The 19,287-nt window shown below is 44.4% G+C and overlaps 1 protein-coding gene across 1 annotated transcript; it reads left to right on the top strand.

Moving 5' to 3' along the window:
* The first annotated feature begins 296 nt into the window (after nt 1-296).
* GPX7 (glutathione peroxidase 7) lies at nt 297-18,334 on the top strand. The gene is made up of 3 exons (XM_056532228.1): nt 297-602; nt 11,773-12,034; nt 17,419-18,334. Exons 1-3 carry the CDS (start codon nt 462-464, stop codon nt 17,580-17,582), a joined length of 567 nt encoding a protein of 188 aa, XP_056388203.1. The 5' UTR covers nt 297-461; the 3' UTR covers nt 17,583-18,334.
* Nucleotides 18,335-19,287: the final 953 nt, after the last annotated feature.

The following is a 19,287-nucleotide window of genomic DNA, read 5'->3' as shown; positions in this document are numbered from 1 at the left end:
ATTAATCAGTGTGAACATACCCTATCCCAGAAAAAATGGAGTAAAAATTGATCAAAAAGTCTGATCGACACCAAAATGGTACAGAAAAAAACTGCATTATGGGATTGCAAAATGAGAGGCATTTTTATGGAGTTTTTTTAAAATGTTTTTTTAATTTTTTTTTCATTTTAGTTAAAATAACAAATAAAATCTTATAGAAACTTCCCAAGAAAACTTTAGAGGTACTACAGGACAGGGGGCGCCCTTTACATGCAGTGCTAAGGATCCTAAGGTTTCTGCAGCACATTGCACCCGCCTCCTGCACTAGAGGAGTGGCAATAACCGGATTCCAGATGTTGTGGGGAATCTGTGATGTGTCTGCACTGCTCTCCAGCGCCTAAAGGGTTAACCCGACAGTCCTGCCCCCGGTTCCTGTAGAGCAGCAGTCGTGTAGCTGGCAGCGGTCCTTGCACTGAGTGTCTATGAGTACCATGTACTCCTACGTGCTGCTGCTCCTACTGCTCTTCCTGGCACCGACCCTGCAGAAGAACCGGGACTTCTACACCTTCAAGGTGATCAATATCAGGGGGAAACTGGTGTCCCTGGAGAAATACCGGGGAACGGTAAGTGATCCGAGCCAGGCTGGCACTGAACGTCTATAAAACTTACCACATCGGTCTATACTATCTGCTGCTTAGAACTTTCCTACAATTAGAACCTTACAATGGATCTAGAACAGTGGTCTCCAAACTGCGGCCCTCCAGATGTTGCAAAACTACAACTCCCAGCATGCCCGGACAGCCGTTGGCTGTCCGGGCATGCTGGGAGCTGTAGTTTTGCAACATCTGGAGGGCCGCAGTTTGGAGACCACTGATCTAGAACGTTCATGTATCGAGTTTGAATCTGCATCAAATCTGATACATAGATGTCTTCTATAATCTTGCCGTAGATCTGTATGCATAGAACACTGCTCTGCTACATAGAACTTTCCTACAGTTAGAACGAGAGATGAGCGAACTTACAGTAAATTCGATTCGTCACGAACTTCTCGGCGATTGCTGACTTTTCCTGCATAAATTAGTTCAGCTTTCCAGTGCTCCGGTGGGCTGGAAAAGGTGGATACAGTCCTAGGAGACTCTTTCCTGTACTGAGTTTGAATCTGCATCAAATCTGATACATAGATGTCTTCTATAATCTTGCCGTAGATCTGTATGCATAGAACACTACCCTGCTACATAGAACTTTCCTACAGTTAGAACCTTACAATAGATCTAGAACGTTCATGGATCGAGTTGGAATCTGCATCAAATCTGATACATAGATGTCTTCTATAATCTTGCCGTAGATCTGTATGCATAGAACACTGCCCTGCTACATAGAACTTTCCTACAGTTAGAACCTTACAACCTTTAGATCTAGAATATTCATACATCAAGTCTGCATCACAGTCCTAGGAGACTCTTTCCTAGGACTGTATCCACCTTTTCTAGCCCACCGGAGCACCGGAAAGCTGAACTAATTTATGCAGGAAAAGTCATCAACTGCCGAGTCGAGAAGTTCGTGACGAATCGAATTTACTGTAAGTTCGCTCATCTCTAGTTAGAACCTAACTATAGATCTAGAATATTCATATATCAAGTCTGCATCACCTCTTATACATAGATTTCTTCTGTAACTAGAACCTTGCAGTAGATCTGTATGCATAGAACACTACACTGCTACATAGAACTTTCCTACAGTTAGAACCTTACAATGGATGTAGAACAGTGGTCTCCAAACTGCGGCCCTCCAGATGTTGCAAAACTACAACTCCCAGCATGCCCGGACAGCCGTTGGCTGTCCGGGCATGCTGGGAGCTGTAGTTTTGCAACATCTGGAGGGCCGCAGTTTGGAGACCACTGATCTAGAACGTTCATGTACTGAGTTTGAATCTGCATCAAATCTGATACATAGATGTCTTCTATAATCTTGCCGTAGATCTGTATGCATAGAACACTACCCTGCTACATAGAACTTTCCTACAGTTAGAACCTTACAATAGATCTAGAACGTTCATGGATTGAGTTGGAATCTGCATCAAATCTGATACATAGATGTCTTCTATAATCTTGCCGTAGATCTGTATGCATAGAACACTGCCCTGCTACATAGAACTTTCCTACAGTTAGAACCTTACAACCTTTAGATCTAGAATATTCATACATCAAGTCTGCATCACCTCTGATACAAATATGTCTTCTGTAACTAGAAGCTTTCTGTATGCATAGAACTTTCCCAGCGCTGGCTAGATCCTTACAATGGATCTAGAATATTCCTCTATCCAGTTGGAATCTGCATTACCTCTGATACATTGGTGTCCCCTACAACTAGAACCTTGCAGTAGATGCTGCATAGAACTTTCCTAGAGTCACAACATTACAATGGATCTAGAACATTTCATGTGTGGAGTTGGACTCTGCACCACCTCGGATACATAGATGTCTTCTGTAACTAGAACCTTGCAGTAGATCTTTTTGCATAGAACTTCCCTAAAGTTAGAACCTTACAATAGATCTAGAACAAATCCTGTATCGAGTTGGAATCTGCATCACCTCTGATACATAGAAGTCCCCTATAACAAGAACTTCACAGTAGATCTGTATGCATAGAACTTTACAATAGATCTAGAACCTTTCTGTATCGAGTTGCAGTCTGCATCACCTCTGATACATAGAAGTCCCCTATAACAAGAACCTCACAGTAGATCTGTATGCATAGAACCATACAATAGATCTAGAACCTCCCTGTATAGAGTTGAAATCTGCATCACATCTGATACATAAATGTCCCTCAGGACTAAAACCTCACAGTAGATCTGTATGCATAGAACCTTACAATATATCTAGAACCTCCCTGTATAGAGTTGGAATCTGCATCATATCTGATACATAAATGTCTCTCAGGACTAAAACCTCACAGTAGATCTGTATGCATAGAACTTTACAATAGATCTAGAACATCCCTGTATAGAGTTGGAATCTGCATCACATCTGATACATAAATGTCTCTCAGGACTAAAACCTCACAGTAGATCTGTATGCATAGAACCTTACAATAGATCTAGAACCTTCCTGTATCGAGTTGCAATCTGCATTTCTGATACATAGAAGTCCCTATACCAAGAACCTTGCAGTAAATCTATATGCATAGAACGCTTATCTGCTGCATAGAGCCTTCTAGTAACAACTTGCAACCCGTATGTAACAGCAGAACTTTGCTGCATCTAGAACCTTACTATCTATACCATCTAGAACTCTTACCATCTAGAACCTTAATATCTATACCAAGCAGGGACCTGTACATAACATATACTAACTACATAGAGCTTTCCTACATCTAATAGATCGGTATGCATACAACATCTATCTTCCGCTTAGAACAGTGGCCACCCAACGGTGGTCCTCCCGCTGTTGCAAAACTACAACTCCCAGCATGCCCGGACAGCCAGCGGCTGTCCGGGCATGCTGGGAGTTGTAGTTTTGCAACAGCTGGAGGTCCACTGTTGGGAGAATTTTTGCCAGCACAGAACTTTCCTTCAACTTGGTAGAACATTCTTTCTAGCACAGCTCCCATCATGCCGGCAACAGCCAGCATCTGTCCAAGCTTGCTGGGAGTTGTAGTACTGGAACAGCTGCAGATTACTGATTTACATAGAACCTTCCAGCTACTAAAACAATCAAAATGTATCCAGGGGGGGGGGGGGGGGATAGGTTGTATATATTTAACCCTCTATGTCTGTGTACTAGACCTGCATGTAAAAGTGAATCCTCTGCATCTTTAACTATTTACTCGCTGCGTCCAACTAACCAGCTGTGTGTACATTCCTCCCTGTAGGCACGCCGGGCTTATTCGTTTCTCTTTACACCTTAACCGACTCACACAACCACGTCAACTAACCCGATAAACAAAGGTATTTTACGTCCCTGGCTATAAAGTTTCACAATGGGCTGTTAGATGTTGCATTGCGGGCACAGAAGATGTCTGTCTGTTCTTGTTCGGGCACGCAGGGGTTAACTCACAATGGAATGAAGCGCCCCCCCCTCCCTCTCTTCGTCGCTTCTTATGAGCGAGCGGCCTGTGGACGTGGCATGTGCTGTAATAGAAGGGCTAGCACGGTGCACAACAGGATTACCTTAAGGCCGCGTTCATATTGCGATTTTAGCCGCCGCCGAACGTAGTGATTAAAACGGATGACTTAAAATCGTGTGCTAAAAATCTTGATTGCGTGAGGAAGATTTATCAAAACCTGTCCAAAAGGAAAAGTTGCTGAGTTGCCCATAGCAACCAATCAGATCGCTTCTTTCGTTTCTCAGAGGCTTTTTCCAAAATGAAAGTAGCGATCTGATTGGTTGCTATGGGCAACTCAGCTACTTTTCCTCTGGACAGGTTTTGATAAATCTCCCCCCATGTGTTTAAACATTGTGGGGGAGATTTATTAAAACCTGGCCAGAGGAAAAGTTGCTGAGTTGCCCATAGCAACCAATCAGAACACTTCTTTCATCTCTCAGAGGCCTTTTCAAAAATGAAAGAAGCGATCTGATTGGTTGCTATGGGCAACTCTACCCCTGTATATTTGTCTGACGTTTTCCATGGTGTTGCCCTTTTTTAGGGTATGTTCACACTGAGAAATTGATGAGGAATCATTTCGGTGAGGAAACTCGGCAAATCTGCTGTATTTTGCTTGGCACATAATTGTGCGCGGAATTGCTGCAAAATTTCACGCAGAATTTGATGCAGAATTTAAAGTAAATCAGAAGGAGAATGGGAAATAAGCCATTTTTGGGGTTGATCGGCACAAAAATTCTGCATGAATTCTGCTCCAGACTCGTTTTGTCAGGAAAAATAAAGTCTTATTGATTTCAATTGGCTTTTACCTGCTGACTGAACAACTTCTGTTGTAACACGGTTCCGCATCGGAAATTTGTCTGCAGAAATTCCTCAGTGTGAACAGTGCGGCGGAGGGACCATTCAAGTCAATAAGACTCATTGAAGGTGGAATTGTAGTGGGATACTGACACGGAATTAATTCCTTGTCAATTCAAGGGTGTGAACATACCCTTATTTAAAAAAATATATAAATATATATGTGTGTGTGTATGGCATCTGTTTTTATGTTTCCCAGTCTCGTTAAGCTGTTCCTAAGCAACTGCACATGTGTAAAAAAATCAAGATCTGCTGCAGATTTTGTGCAGCTGATTTTGCTTCCCCTTAAAGGAAAACTGTCAGCTTTCTTCCCTCGCACTAACCAGCAGTACTGGCTGGTAGTGCTGGGGACGCTGATCAGTTTTGTCCTTACCGTGCCCGGATTCACCGCGCCGTTCGGCCGTAATCTTCTATTTTCGGTATATATGCAAATGAGGTGCTAACTGGCACCGGCTGGGCTAACTGGCACTCTGACGTCAGAGTGCCAGTTAGCACCGCATTTGAATATACCGAAAATAGAAGATTACGGCTGAACGGCGTGGCGAATCCAGGCACGGCAAGGATCAAACTGATCAGCGCCCCCCGCACTACCAGCCAGTACCCCTGGTTAGTGCGGGGGAAGATAGCTGACAGTTTTCCTTTAAATTCATTGGGTAGCAAAATTGAAAAAAAAATGCAGCAAAAATATGCAGCAGATCCTGTATATGTAAACATACCCTAAAAGCAGGGTCACACGGGGCGCATCTGCAGCGTATTTTACCCTGCAGATGCGACGGGTAGTTCATGCTGCAGCTGCGGCAGGTAGCTCCATCTGTCCGCTCGTAGCGGCGGATTTAGACACACAGAGCTACTTGCCGCAACTGGGGGCTCACTTTGCAGTATCTCTCTGACTGCTGTCGGCGGGCGCATTCGCAGTGGGTGCCCCATGTGACCCTGCCTTTAGGGTGTGTTCATACGTACTGTATCCTGCAGGATTTCATGCTGTGTTCAGTCATTTAGTTTACATTGAAATCTGCAGCATAAAATCTAGTGCATCAAATCTGCGTATGATACTGTAGGTGTGAACACCTTCAATCCGTATCTCTTTGGAGTTTTTTGGCACAGTGGCAGTTTTTCTAATTTGCTGCCTGCAAATTAGTTTACAACAAGAAGGACGAAAACTGTTTTTAATAGCCCCTAAAGGAGCTGCTTTGTAAGTCAATGTCTGACCTATTATACAGCCTTATAGGGCTAATTCTTATATCAAAATGTTATTCCCTAACCACATCCATAAAACAGAGGTAAAACCATCCTCCAGCGTTCCCACAGTGCATCCAGTGTCCTGCATCGGTCCCCGATCTGATCCTTTTCCTTCTTCTGGGGCCCAATACATCACTCTGCAGTCTAAATTGCTGAACGGCAATGTGACACTTTGGGCCCATGCTCAGTGAAAAAGACCTGGGGCCAATATGTCACATTGCTGTTCAGCTAATCCACTGGCTGAGGTGGGACATCGCTGCCACCAAGGATTCACAGGGCTGCATTGTAACGTATTGGGCCCCAGAAGCAGGAAAAGGATCACAGCAGGGAGCAGAGAGGACACCAGAGGCACCAGCTGCACCACTGGTGTTTTGCCGTGGCAGTCACATGACACTGGAGCACCAACTATAGACATCAGATGGTGAACGCCAACTGAAAACATCAGATGCATTTTTTTTTCTTTTTTAGCGTGCGTTCACACATACAGGATCCTGCGCAGATTTGATGCGCAGGATTTGTAACTGCAGATTAGAAGCTGTGCTCAGTCATTTAGTTTACATTGATATCTGCAGCAGAAAATCCTGAGCATCAAATCTGCGTACGTGTGAATGTACCCTTAAGGTGAGAGGATACTTATCACTGGGGGCAGATGAGGGGACAGTAAAGACTAAAACACAGGGGGGAGATGAGGGGACGGCAATGACTGTGACACATGGGGAGATGAGGAGACAGTAATAACTATGACACAAGGGGGAGATGAGGCGACAGTAATGACTGACCCACAGGGGAGATAAGGGTACAGTAATGTCTGTGACACATGAGGGGGGACACTAATGACTAACACAGGGGACAGCAAAAACTGTGATACACAGCAGGAGATGATGGGACAGTAATGACTGTGACACTCAGGGAGAGATGAGGGGACAGTAATGACTGTGACACAAGGAGAGATGAGGGAACAGCCATGACTGATCATATGACATCAGACTATTACATAATGTAATGTAATGTGACATGCGACATCCTGGCTCTTAACCTTTTTTTTTTTTTTTTTGTGGTTAGCATAAAAAACCTTTAAACAATGGGTAATTTTTTTTTTTGACACATTCCCATTAAAGGGGTTATCTATCATCAGGATAGGCCATCTAAATTGGTGCAGCTCGATAGTATGGTCATTGCGCATACATGCCATAATGACCCCCGAAGAGGCTGCAGCACTTCATCGATCTAAATTGGTGATGAGCTATCCCAAAGATAGTTCAGCAATAGGCTAGACAACCTCTTCGAAGGTGCACATCAGTGTAGGTAAAATAGTTCAGGCAAGTTCAGGGAGGATAGTCTATACTGGATACAAGTAAGTAGACGTCTCAGAAATGATGAACAATTGAAGCACAATACAGTGGTTCCTCAAGTTACAATATTCATCGATTCCAGGACAACCATTGTACGTTGAGACCATTGTATATTGAGACCATTGTATGTTAAATCCATTGTATGTTGAGACCAGAACTCTGTGGAAACCTGGAAACTGGTTCTGAAGCCCCAAAATGTCACCAAAAATAGGAAAACGTGAGGAGTAAAGAAAATGAGTAGATAACCAATACAGATAAAGTAAATCCTTACATATAAAAGTAATAAAGATCTGCTGGAGCTGTAATCACTGTCTATGTAGAGGACAGGAGCTTCTTCAGGGTCCTGTACAGTGCACACAGTGTCCTAAAAAAGTAACATGGAGCCGCCCTCACCTGGTGTCCAAAGGAGAAGCTAACGCTGGCACAGCTCCCCTGCTGAGCCGCTCACCAGGTCTGGACGTCAGTGACGTAGGCCAGGTGTGTGTGTGTGTGTGTGTCTCTGTGTGTGTGTTTGCCTTTCTGTGTGTGTGTTTGTCTGTGTGTGTGTATCTGTGTGTGTGTCTGTGTGTGTGTGTGTGGGGGGGGGGAGGGGGGGATTGAAACTATGCAACCTTATGCAGGGAAACTATGCTACCTAATGTCGTGAAACTATGCTACCTAATGTCGGGAAAATATGCTATCTAATGTGGGGAAACTATGCTACCTAATGTGGGGAAACTATGCTCCTAATGTGGGGAAACTATGCTACCTAATGTGGGGAATCTATGCTACCTTACTTGGGGAAACTATGCTCCTAATGTGCAGAATCTATGCTACCTAATGTGGGGAAACTATGCCCTTAATGTGGGTGAACTGCTGCCTACCTAATTTGGGGGAACTGCTGCCTACCTAATGTGGGTGAACTGCTGCCTACCTAATGTTTTTTTTTTAAACTACAACTTCCAGCATGCACTCACAGCCGAAGGGCATTCTGAGAGTTGTAGTTATGCAACAGCTGGAAGGGCTCATTTTGGAAACCACACTCTAGTGGTCTCCAAACTGTGCCCCTTCAGATCTTGCAAAACTGCAATTCCCAGCATCCCCAGACTGTACAGGCATGCTGGGATTTGTTGTTTGGCAACATCCAAATGGGTGAGATGTTGCAGAGCTACAACTCCAAGTAAGCCTGGACTGTCTGGGCATGCTTGGAATTGTAGTTTTGCAAGATCTGTAGGGGCACAGTTTGTAGACCATTACATAGTGGTCTCCAAACTGTTGCCCTCCTGATGATGCAAAACTACAACTCCCGGTATGCACTGACAGCTAAAGGGTAAGCTGAGAGTTTTATTTATGCAACAGATGGAAGTGCACGATTTTGAAACCACTGTGCAGTGGTCACCATACTTTTGCCCTCCAGATGTTGCAATACTACAACTCCCAGCATGTCCACACTGTTCAGGCATGCTGGGAGTTGTAGTACGGCAACATGTGGGAGGCATGCTGGGAGTTGTAATTGTAGACCAGTGGTCTTCAACCTGCGGACCTCCAGATGTTGCAAAACTACAACTCCCAGCATGCCCGGACAGCCAACAGCTGAAGACCACTGTTGTAGACCATTGCACAGTGGTTTCCAAGCTGTGGCCCTCCAGATGTTGCAAAACTACAATTCCCAGCATGCCTGAACAGCCTCTGGTTGCCTACGTATGCTGGGAGTTTTAGTTTTGCAACAGCTGGAGGCACCCAGGTTGGGAAAAACTGGTTATATATAATATATAAAACATATTTTTATATGTATATATGAAAGATATCTAATACGCACAGTTACTTGTATGAAAAAAAAAATACATAGGTGTGTATATGTATTTTTATTCAAATATATGTGTTTATGTAATATACATATACAACCTATATATATAAAGAGCAAAAGGATTGGATTGCAGCACTCCAGACAAAAGGATTTGGGTGAAAAAAATCTTTAGTTTATTCCATCCAAAGCGCAACGTTATGGTTGCCTAATGCAACCATTTTCAAGATGAAAATGAAAAACTTGAAAACGGTTGCATTGGGCAACCGAAACATTGCGCTTTGGATGGAATAAACTAAAGAGTTTTTCACCCTAATCCTTTTGTCTGGAGTGCTGCAATCCAATCCTTTTGCTCTTTGTATCTAGTGGACCTGGACCAAGGCTAATTCTGGACTGCTGGCACCGTCATTCCTGTACTTCGGTTGTGCTGTTTGTACGCCTGTTTGCAACCTATAGATAGATAGATATGTTTTAGAAGAGCTTTATTGGGGAGATACCGTATTTTTCCCCATATAAGAAGCTCCGGCATATAAGACGCACCCAATTTTAAAGGGTACCTCTCATCAAATAAACTTTTGATATATTTTAGATTAATGAATGTTGAATAACTTTCCAATAGCATGTTAATGAAAAATATGCTTCTTTCTATTGTATTTTTCCTGATCAGTCCTGTCAGCAAGCATTTCTGACTCATGCTGGAGTCCTAAACACTCAGAGCTGACAGCCTGCTTTGTTCACAGCCAAACAGGCTGTGAACAAAGCAGGCTGGCAGCTCTGAGTGTTCTCCTTTGTGAACAAAGCAGACTGGCAGCTCGTAGTCTTTAGGACTCCAGCATGAGTCTGAAATGCTTGCTGCCAGGACTGGTAGGGAGACCCCTAGTGGTCATTTCTTCAAATTGGAAAATTAAATAGAAAGAAGCATATTTTTTAATAACATGCAATTGTAAAGTTATTCTGCATACAATAATCTATAATATATCAAAAGTTTTTTTGATGAGAGGTACCCTTTAAAGGATGAAAATCTAGAAAAAAAATATTCTGAACCAAATAAAATGTAAAGTATAGGACTGTGATCTTCAACCTGCGGACCTCCAGATGTTGCAAAACTACAACTCCCAGCATGCCCGGACAGCCGTTGGCTGTCCGGGCATGCCAGGAGTTGTAGTTTTGCAATATCTGGAGGTCCGCAGGTTGAAGACCACTGTTATAGGAGGTAATACTCACGTGTCCCCGCCGCTCCGGACCCGTCATCGCTGCCCTGGATGTCGCCCTCCATCGCTGTCGCCGCGTCCCCAGGGTGTCCCCGTCGCTCCTGAACGTCTCTGCTGCCCGGTATCCTCGCTCCGTGATGACGACGAAGGAGAGCGCCGCCATGCAGGGGATCCCGGCACGGAGCAGACACCGAGGAGGCAGGTAAGGTCCCACCCGGTGTCCTGTAAGCTGTTCGGGACGTTGCGATTTCACCGCGGCAGTCCCAAACAGCCCTACTGAGCAGCCGGGTTAGTGTCACTTTCGCTTCAGACGCGGCTTCGCCACGTCTGAAGGGTTAATACAGGGCATCACCGCGATCGGTGATGTCCTTTATTAGCTGCGGGTCCCGGCCGATGATGGCCGCAGGGACGGCCGCGATAGGACAGGGTTTTAATGTGTATTTGCCGTATAAGATGCACAAACTCCCCCCCCCCCCCGCCCCCCCCAGTTTTGGGGAAGAAAAAGTGCGACTTATACGGCGAAAAATACCGTATATCTCTATCTATCTATTTAAACTATGTAGCAGTGTTTCCCAAAAAGGGTGCCTTCAGCTGTTGGAAAACTTTAAAACTTCAACTCCACGCATGCACAGATGGACTTTGACTTTTTGGGAATGATGGGAGTTGTAGTTTTGCAACAGATGGAGGCCCCCATTTTGTGAATCATTGCTATATAGTACAGCAGATAAAAGCAGGATGGGAATGGTTGCTTAGTAACATTCCGAGTGCTGGGGCTGGTCAGGTGACTGGGGCAGAAAACGGCAGTTAGGAGGAAGTGAGCACAGAGCGGCAGCAAAGAATGCTGGGACCTGTAGTTTATAGACAACGTGCAGGGAAGGGAACAAGCAGGAGGGCAAAAAGGTTTCTTAGACCTACGTACAGGAGATAACAAGGTCACAGCATAATAATAGATGCAAGGTTAATGTCCAATGCTGATCTGAGGTTTATTTATTTTTTTATTCAGTTTGTTGGATAACCCCTTTAAAGCTGCACATTCCAACATGCATCATTAATATTGAGATTATCGTTGTTAATATATACTAGTGTTTATCAACCCGGTTGTCTTCTGCTGTTGCAAAACTACAACTCCCAGCATGCCGGGGGTTGTAGTTTTGCAACAGCTGGAGGCACACCTCTTGAAAACATTGTCATATACAGTCACTTTACTATTGTACCATCTTAATGCCCCTCTGCTCAATCTCGGCAGGTGACATTGGTTGTAAATGTGGCCAGTCAGTGCGGCTATACCGATGGCCACTACAAGGCGCTACAGAAGCTACAGCGGGACCTAGGACCTTACCACTTCAATGTCTTGGGCTTCCCTTGTAACCAGTTTGGGCACCAGGAGCCAAACAGCGAACGGGAAATTGATTCTTTTGTGAAGAAGAGTTACGGTGTTACCTTCCCCTTGTTCAGCAAGATAGCGGTGACCGGAACCGGGGCCAATGCTGCCTTTAAATATTTGACAGGTTAGTATGTGTCTACTGGTGGTGGATCCAGGCTGCTCATTGGTTGATCAATAAATTTAAGGGCTTATCCGGCTATTAAAAAACACCCCCTACCCACAGGTTAGGGGTTTATTGTCTAAAATGGTTCTGGGTTTGGTGGTCTGGCCACTGGGACCCTAATCCCCATTATGGGGTCCAGGGGTCAATCTACTATTGTTTAACCTTTATATCATACATTGATACGGACTACAATTAATACAGCACAAGACGTGAACTATGCCGGTGCAACCAATGTCGGATTAGCGGAATATAGCGGTTATATTTGTATTTTAAACATTATTGTTCATTATTCCGTCTATTTTATTATATATTACCTCCCCACAAGGGCCCTGTGTACGGAGGTTGTTATTACTATTATTATTATTATTATTAATATTTTAGAAATAAAATCTTTCATTATCAAAAGTGAAGCACAGTTCCATTCAATTCATTCATCATGTACCATTTATGCTCCACAGGAAATTCTTTTCTTTTTGAATTTCCTTTCTGTCTGACCACATTGCTCTCTGCTGACACCTCTGTCCATGTCAGGCACGGTCCAGAGCAGGATAGGTTTGCTTTGCGGATTTGGTCCTGCTCTGGGCAGTTCCTGACATGAACAGAGATGTCAGCAGAGAGAGCACTGTGTTCAGACAGAAAAGAAATTCAAAAAGAAAATAACTTCCTGTGGAGCATACAGCAGTTGATAAGTACTGGAAGGATTAAGATTTTTTAATAGAGGTAATTCACAAATCTGTATAACTTTCTGGCACCAGTTGATTTAAATAAAAATGTTTTCCAGCGGAGTACCCATTTAAAGTGGGGAACTCCACCCATAATCTCATTTGTGCATATAGGTAACTCTAAGGCCGTGTTTAAATGGCGGAATCCGGTGGAAACATTCAGAGTCCCTTTGTTTTCAGTAGGATTCTGCTCCACTGTTCATATTGTGGAATTTTAGCAGCAGAATGTCAATTGTTTCTGCGGAATCCGCTCAGAAATACATTGTCATTGCCACTCTGTAAACATGGCCAGACACCCCAGTTCTTCCATATCACTGTGGTGACTTGAGATGAGGGGTGAACAGGGTTGTTGCAGGGTAGTGTTGCTGGGTATAGGATTAACCCTTAATTGTTGTGACGCCGGGGTGCAGGTTTCCTCAATGTATATATATGTCCTACCGCCACCCGTCCCAGGAACGATAGGGAGGAATAAAGAATTGTCCACAGCCGGAATTGTATTGAACTTGAAATAACTTTACTGCAGATTTTATGCAGGATGCAATAAAAAAATGTCTTTACAAGAGGACCGGAATTTAGGCTCCTCATAGGTTGGCTGGGACCTTGTAGGGAATAAGTTTTGAATCCTCGCTTTATGCTGTTCCACTGAATTTAGGGGTATGTTTTAGGTTCAGTAGTCACGTAGGATTTTAGGATGGAGTTGGATAAACTCACGGTTCAGTATGCAGCTGAAAATGGTAGGCTTCAGGCCTAGTCTGCTTGTAGAATTACACAGAGCTCCGCTCACTGTCATATCCCGGAGGAAAGACAGCGATCATTGGATACAGCGCCCTTATATCTGAAGGAGCAGGCTCAAAGCTTATTGGTTCCCCAAACCTGTCAGTCCTAGTACAAAGGATTGTGGATATAACATGTGACCTAGTCACATGACCTCTAATACAACACAAATATCACTGATCACGTGACCTAACGTCCTGTACATTACTCACACTACATTATAATATATTAAATATATACAATTTCAAGAACACTAGGAGGCGACTAGGGGTTATCCCACCAGGAGAGCCCTATCAGCATGAGGAACTCTGACTATGGGGACTTACAACCAAAGGTACGGGACCGAGTCCAGTAGCGGGACACCACATCGCATTCACAAAGGTACAGGAATATCACATATAGGGAGTTGTTTACACGTTTTTTTTTCAACTCTTGGAACAGCAGGGTGTTATTTTACCCTGACATGCGCAGTTCTATTCTTCATACATTGGAGTAGATGCCATGCTTTTTCTTTATATGCTTTTCCCTATAAGATCTTCTATTCAAACAAGATTCATGCAGCCCTTTGTTTTTTTCCCCTTAGTACTCGTGACCTGGAGCCGTGTTTCTACGCAAAGTACTCTTTCTCAAACATTTTAGGTCAAAGTACCCCAAGATCTGTGATCATATCCTGTGTTCCCTACTAAAAGTACAGCGCAAGTAACCCCTAGAAATAGGGGGCAGAGGGGAACCTATGAATGGGTTTTATGTCCTGCCCATGAATTGCCACAAATTAAGCTGCTCATTTGAGCAACAATGTTTTTCAGAAAAAGTTTGACTTTCTTAGACTACTTTCACACTGCCGTCATGATCCTGCCTGTTCTTCACCCGTTATTCATCAATCATCAATTCATCGGATCATGAATTACCGGATCAGATAACTGATCACAAGGGATCATAACGGATGGCCAATGTCTGTAATTGTAACAGAATATCCATTTAAATAACAGACAAAGGCCATCCGATCCATTATTTTATCCATTGTGATCCGTTATTGTCCCCTAATTTTAACCCTTTTTTGACTTCCTGGTTGAGAGGCTTTACTGAGCATGCTCAGTAGCAATAACGGGTCATAATGGAATATACAAATAACGGGTACTAACAGATGGTCATTTGTGCTCATCCGTCATCCATACAGTTCAATGTTAAAATTCTAATGTCCGTTATTTGACCGTTATTTTTGATGGGAGAAAAGTTTTTGCATGCATCGGTTTTTTGTCCCTTCAAAATAACGCAGGTCATTCAGAACGGGCTATAACTGGTGACAACAGATGCTCAAAAAATCCCATTGACATGAATAGGATTCTTTGACGGCCCTTTTCAGGATTTTACAACGGAAAATGATAACAAGAACATTTACAGGGTGATAACAGAAGTGTGAAAGGGGCCTTACATAACTTTTTCTGTGAAAGCTTTGGTAAATTCTCCATATGGTGTTTAAAGGGGTATTCCGGGAAAAACTATTTTTTTTCCTATCAACTGGCTCCAGAAAGTTAAACAGATTTGTAAATGACTTATATTTAAAAAAAATCTTAATCCTACCAGTACTTATCAGCTGCTGAAGTTGAGTTGTTATTTTATGTCTGACAACAGTGCTCTCTGCTGACACATCTGTCTCAGGAACTGTCCAGAGCAGGAGCAAATCCCTATAGCAAACCTCTCCTGCTCTGGGCAGTTCCTGAGACAGACAGAGGTGTCAGCAGAGAGCACTGTTGTCAGACAGAAAAGAACAACTCAACTTCAGCAGCTGATAAGTACTGGTAGGAATAAGATTTTTAAATAGAAGCCAGTTGATATGAAAAAAATTGGTTTTCACCGGAATACTCCTTTAAGCCCTAACATACACATACCACTAACAATAGTCTGAATGCGATCTCCTTTAACAGTAAATAGAATAGTGGTGAAGGAGGCACACTAGTTCACCATTCACAAGGGACGCTTGAATAGAACTTTTTAAAATTCAGGACACAAGACTTTGTAAGATGTTGTGTTCTGTATTGAGAGGGAAAAAATCTAAAAATCCAGTGGTTTGAAATTCAGACCCCTAAAAATGAGACATTTATAGCATAGATATGTCCTCAGTGATCCTAACACTGCAAGACAACAGTGCCAACCATTGAGCCACCATGCCACCTCCAAGAGTCAGCCCTGGGGACCTTCATCAGGTCCCAGGCTGTCACTATATTAAGCCCAGCTTTATGGACTTGTAGCTGTAGACCAGAAATCATTGAAGGGGTTAACAAATTAGATTAAAGGAGTACTCCGCTGCTCTGCGTTCGGAACAAAATGTTCCGAACGCTTAGAGCCAGCCAGCACCTCAAGACGTCACGCCCCTGCCCCTGCCCCCTGTTGATGTCACGTCTAGCCCCCTCAATTTAAGTCTACGGGAGGGGGCGTGATGGCCCCTTCTCATAGACTTGCATTGAGGAGGCGGGGCGTGATGTCACAAGGGGCGAAGCGTGACATCACGACAGGGCGTGGCGACCCCCGAAGCCCGCTCCCGGCGTTCGGAACTAAATGTAGACCAGAAATTATTGAAGAGATTAACTAATGAGATTAAAGGGGTACTCCGCTGCTCAGCATTCGGAACAAAATGTTCCGAACGCTTAGAGCCGGCCCCGCGGGCTCATGACATCACGCCCCCTCCCCCTCGTGACGTCACGCCCTGCCCCCTCAATGCAAGTCTATGGGAGGGGGCGTCACGCCCCCTCCCATAGACTTGCATTGAGGGGGCGGGGTGTGACGCCACTAGGGGGCGGGGCAGTGACATCACTAGGCGCTCGCTCTAAGCATTCAGAAACAGCGGAGCACCCCTTTAACATTTTCTTTCATGGGAGAAGCAGAGCTAAGTACTCCAGCTGTGCTTCTGGTGATCCGATGGGCACAGCAGCAGTAACCACACAATCACCTTAAAGGAGAACTCCAGAATATAAAATTTTTCCCCCATACTGCCGGCAGTAAAAAAATAAAGATGTACATACCTTCCTCCGCTCCCCCGGGGCCTCCGGTAACCGGCTCCGGTCTCCTCCGCGATCCTCTTCCTGGTTGCTGGTGGTCAGCGAGTCATGCTGCACTCAGCCAATCACCGGCCGCAGTGAAGTCCCGACTCGATAGGCTGAGCGGCAGTGTGACGTTTTCGTCCTCGGCAGCAGGTGCCAGTGTAGTGAAGAATTTTGTGTCTTGAAGCGTTCTCACACTGCCGCTCTGCCTATCACCGGCCGAGTCGGGACTTCACTGCGGCTGGTGATTGGCTGAGTGCAGTATGACTCGCCGACCACCAGCAACCAGGAAGAGGATCGCGGCGGAGACCGGAGCCGGTTACCGGAGGACCCGGGGGAGCTGAGGAAGGTATGTACATCTTTATTTTTTTACTGCCGGCACTATGGGGGACAATTTTTATATTCTGGAATTCTCCTTTAATGGGGTTGGCCCACTAACTGCAGGTATCACACTGCTTCAGTGATCTCAAGCACAGTGGCCATGGAAAATGGAGTGGTAGTGTGCGTGCGTAGCCACTACTCTACTACAACAGAGATTGTGCTTGGATATTGCAAGCAGTGGCCACACAAGACCACTACCGCTCCATTCACAAGGGGCAGTCGGGGATCTCCGATCTTGAGATTGCTGGGGGTCCCAGTGGTCAGACCCCGGGCGATCTCACATTTATCACCTATTCTGTGAATTGGTGATAAATGCTGTTGGTAGTCCAACTCTTCTATCCTACATCAGGCTGTGTGGACTGTCTCAGTTGCATGTAATCATCATTCTTTAGTCTTATCTATATATTTGCACTTTTTTCCATTTTGTCAGAATCCTTTGGCACAGAGCCCGATTGGAACTTCTGGAAATATCTTGTGGGACCTGACGGTAAAGTGGTGAATGCATGGGGTCCTACTGTGTCGGTGGAAGAGGTTAAACCTCATGTTGTGGATCTGGTGAGGAAACTGATCTTGAAGAGGAAAGAGGAACTGTAATACTCAATATCAATGACGGTAAAATGGCAGCTCGGGGAAAGGGACTGGGTTTTTATTGAACATAATAAGATTATATTGACCGACCAGACCATCGGCTTCAAGGCTTCTTCACCAGTTGAATACATGGATTGGCTGGTAAGGCTGCCATGAAAACTTACACATAATAATTCCCAAAAGTCACTGTCCCACATAATAGGATGTTCGGAAGCACAGGGCATGACTCAAGGATTTCCCGAGATGCTGCAATAAGGAAGCTATTGAGCGAAACGACTGCAATATGGAAGCCATCAAGCTAGACAGGTCTTAGCTATGTGTGTCAGTATATTTCATCCTTTTAAAAGGTTGTTACAAAAAGTCCTTTTTGGCTGGATATTTCTACAACCATCAATACATGTTTTTTTTAGATTTTTTTATGACCACTGCTAGAGAAATGCTCATGTTTGCAACCAGAGCCTTTTCCAATAAAAATAAATTAAACTATCTATCTCTTGTACTGTATTGGCGCAGATGTAAGCAGATATCATTTTACAGTTGGTCTTTTGTAATTTAATTTGTTGATCAAAATTTTGTTTTTTGGCTCATTGAAAGGAATTATCATTAGACAATGGTCAGGTCTCTATGTTAAAGGGGTACTCCGCCCCTAGACATAGAGAGATAGATAAGATGTCTAATCGCGGGGGGTCCCGTCGCTGGAGACCCCTGCGATCTCGGCTGCGGCACCCCAGACATCTGGTGCACCGAGCGAACTTCGCTACCTGCCGGTTGACTGGCGATGCAGGGCGGAGGATCGTGACGTCACAGTCACGCCCCGCTCGTGACGTCATGGCCATGCCCCCTCAATGCAAGTCTATGGGAGGGGGCGTGACGGCCGTCACGCCCCCTCCCATGAACTTGCATTGAGGGGGCATGGCCATGACGTCATGAGCCTCCGATGCTGAACCCGATGCTCTAAACAAACGCAGGGTTAAGCAAGGAGATCGCGGGGTTCCCCACGATCATACATCTTATCCTCAATCCTTCGGGGTGGAGTACCCCTTTAAGCATGTTCATATGCAAAATGCCGTTCTCTAGAAAGAAGGAAACTGATATCACACTAGCCAACCCAGAGTGCCCTTCAAAAGGATGAGATGGACGTCTCTTCCTTTTTGAAAGAGACTCTGGTTTGGTTAGTATGAAATAGTTTTCTTCTTTTTTGAGAACAGTATTTTTTTCCATAAAGCACTGCCTGAAAATACACTGTGCCTCAAATAGGCTAATGTTTCCTATTCTGTTAAATCTTACCGGGGAGCTGTGTTTTTTTTAAGTCCAGTGTAAATGTATTTGACCATCAGACCTCTCACCCCCTGCAAACCTGGCTCTTCATCTGTGGAGGCCAACCATAACTAGGACACCTCGGTGGGCACAGGGGGAAGAAGCCAGTAGTAAGCCAGGCTCTCCCTAAGATTCTATGAAAGTGGGCCATCCAACCTTTACTGGAGCCTTCTGGGCTGGAGGGTAAGAAAAGGTTTGTGGGGACCCATCCCCTTTTAGAAAGAACTTATAAAACCTAACCCTATGCACTTTTTAATGCAGTTGGGTAATAGAGAGCACATACTCAGGCTTTCAATAAAAGCTAGAAGCATATAAAGCTAGAAGCATATAACGTAGGTTCCACCACTGACAAGTCAATGGGCACAGCTAACCTAATCCACATCCCTGCACAATG

This window comes from Hyla sarda, chromosome 7 (assembly GCF_029499605.1).
Source record: "Hyla sarda isolate aHylSar1 chromosome 7, aHylSar1.hap1, whole genome shotgun sequence".
Lineage (NCBI taxonomy): Eukaryota > Metazoa > Chordata > Amphibia > Anura > Hylidae > Hyla > Hyla sarda.
The sequence above is the reverse complement of the archived record's forward strand: the minus strand, read 5'-3'. Positions and strand labels throughout refer to the sequence as shown.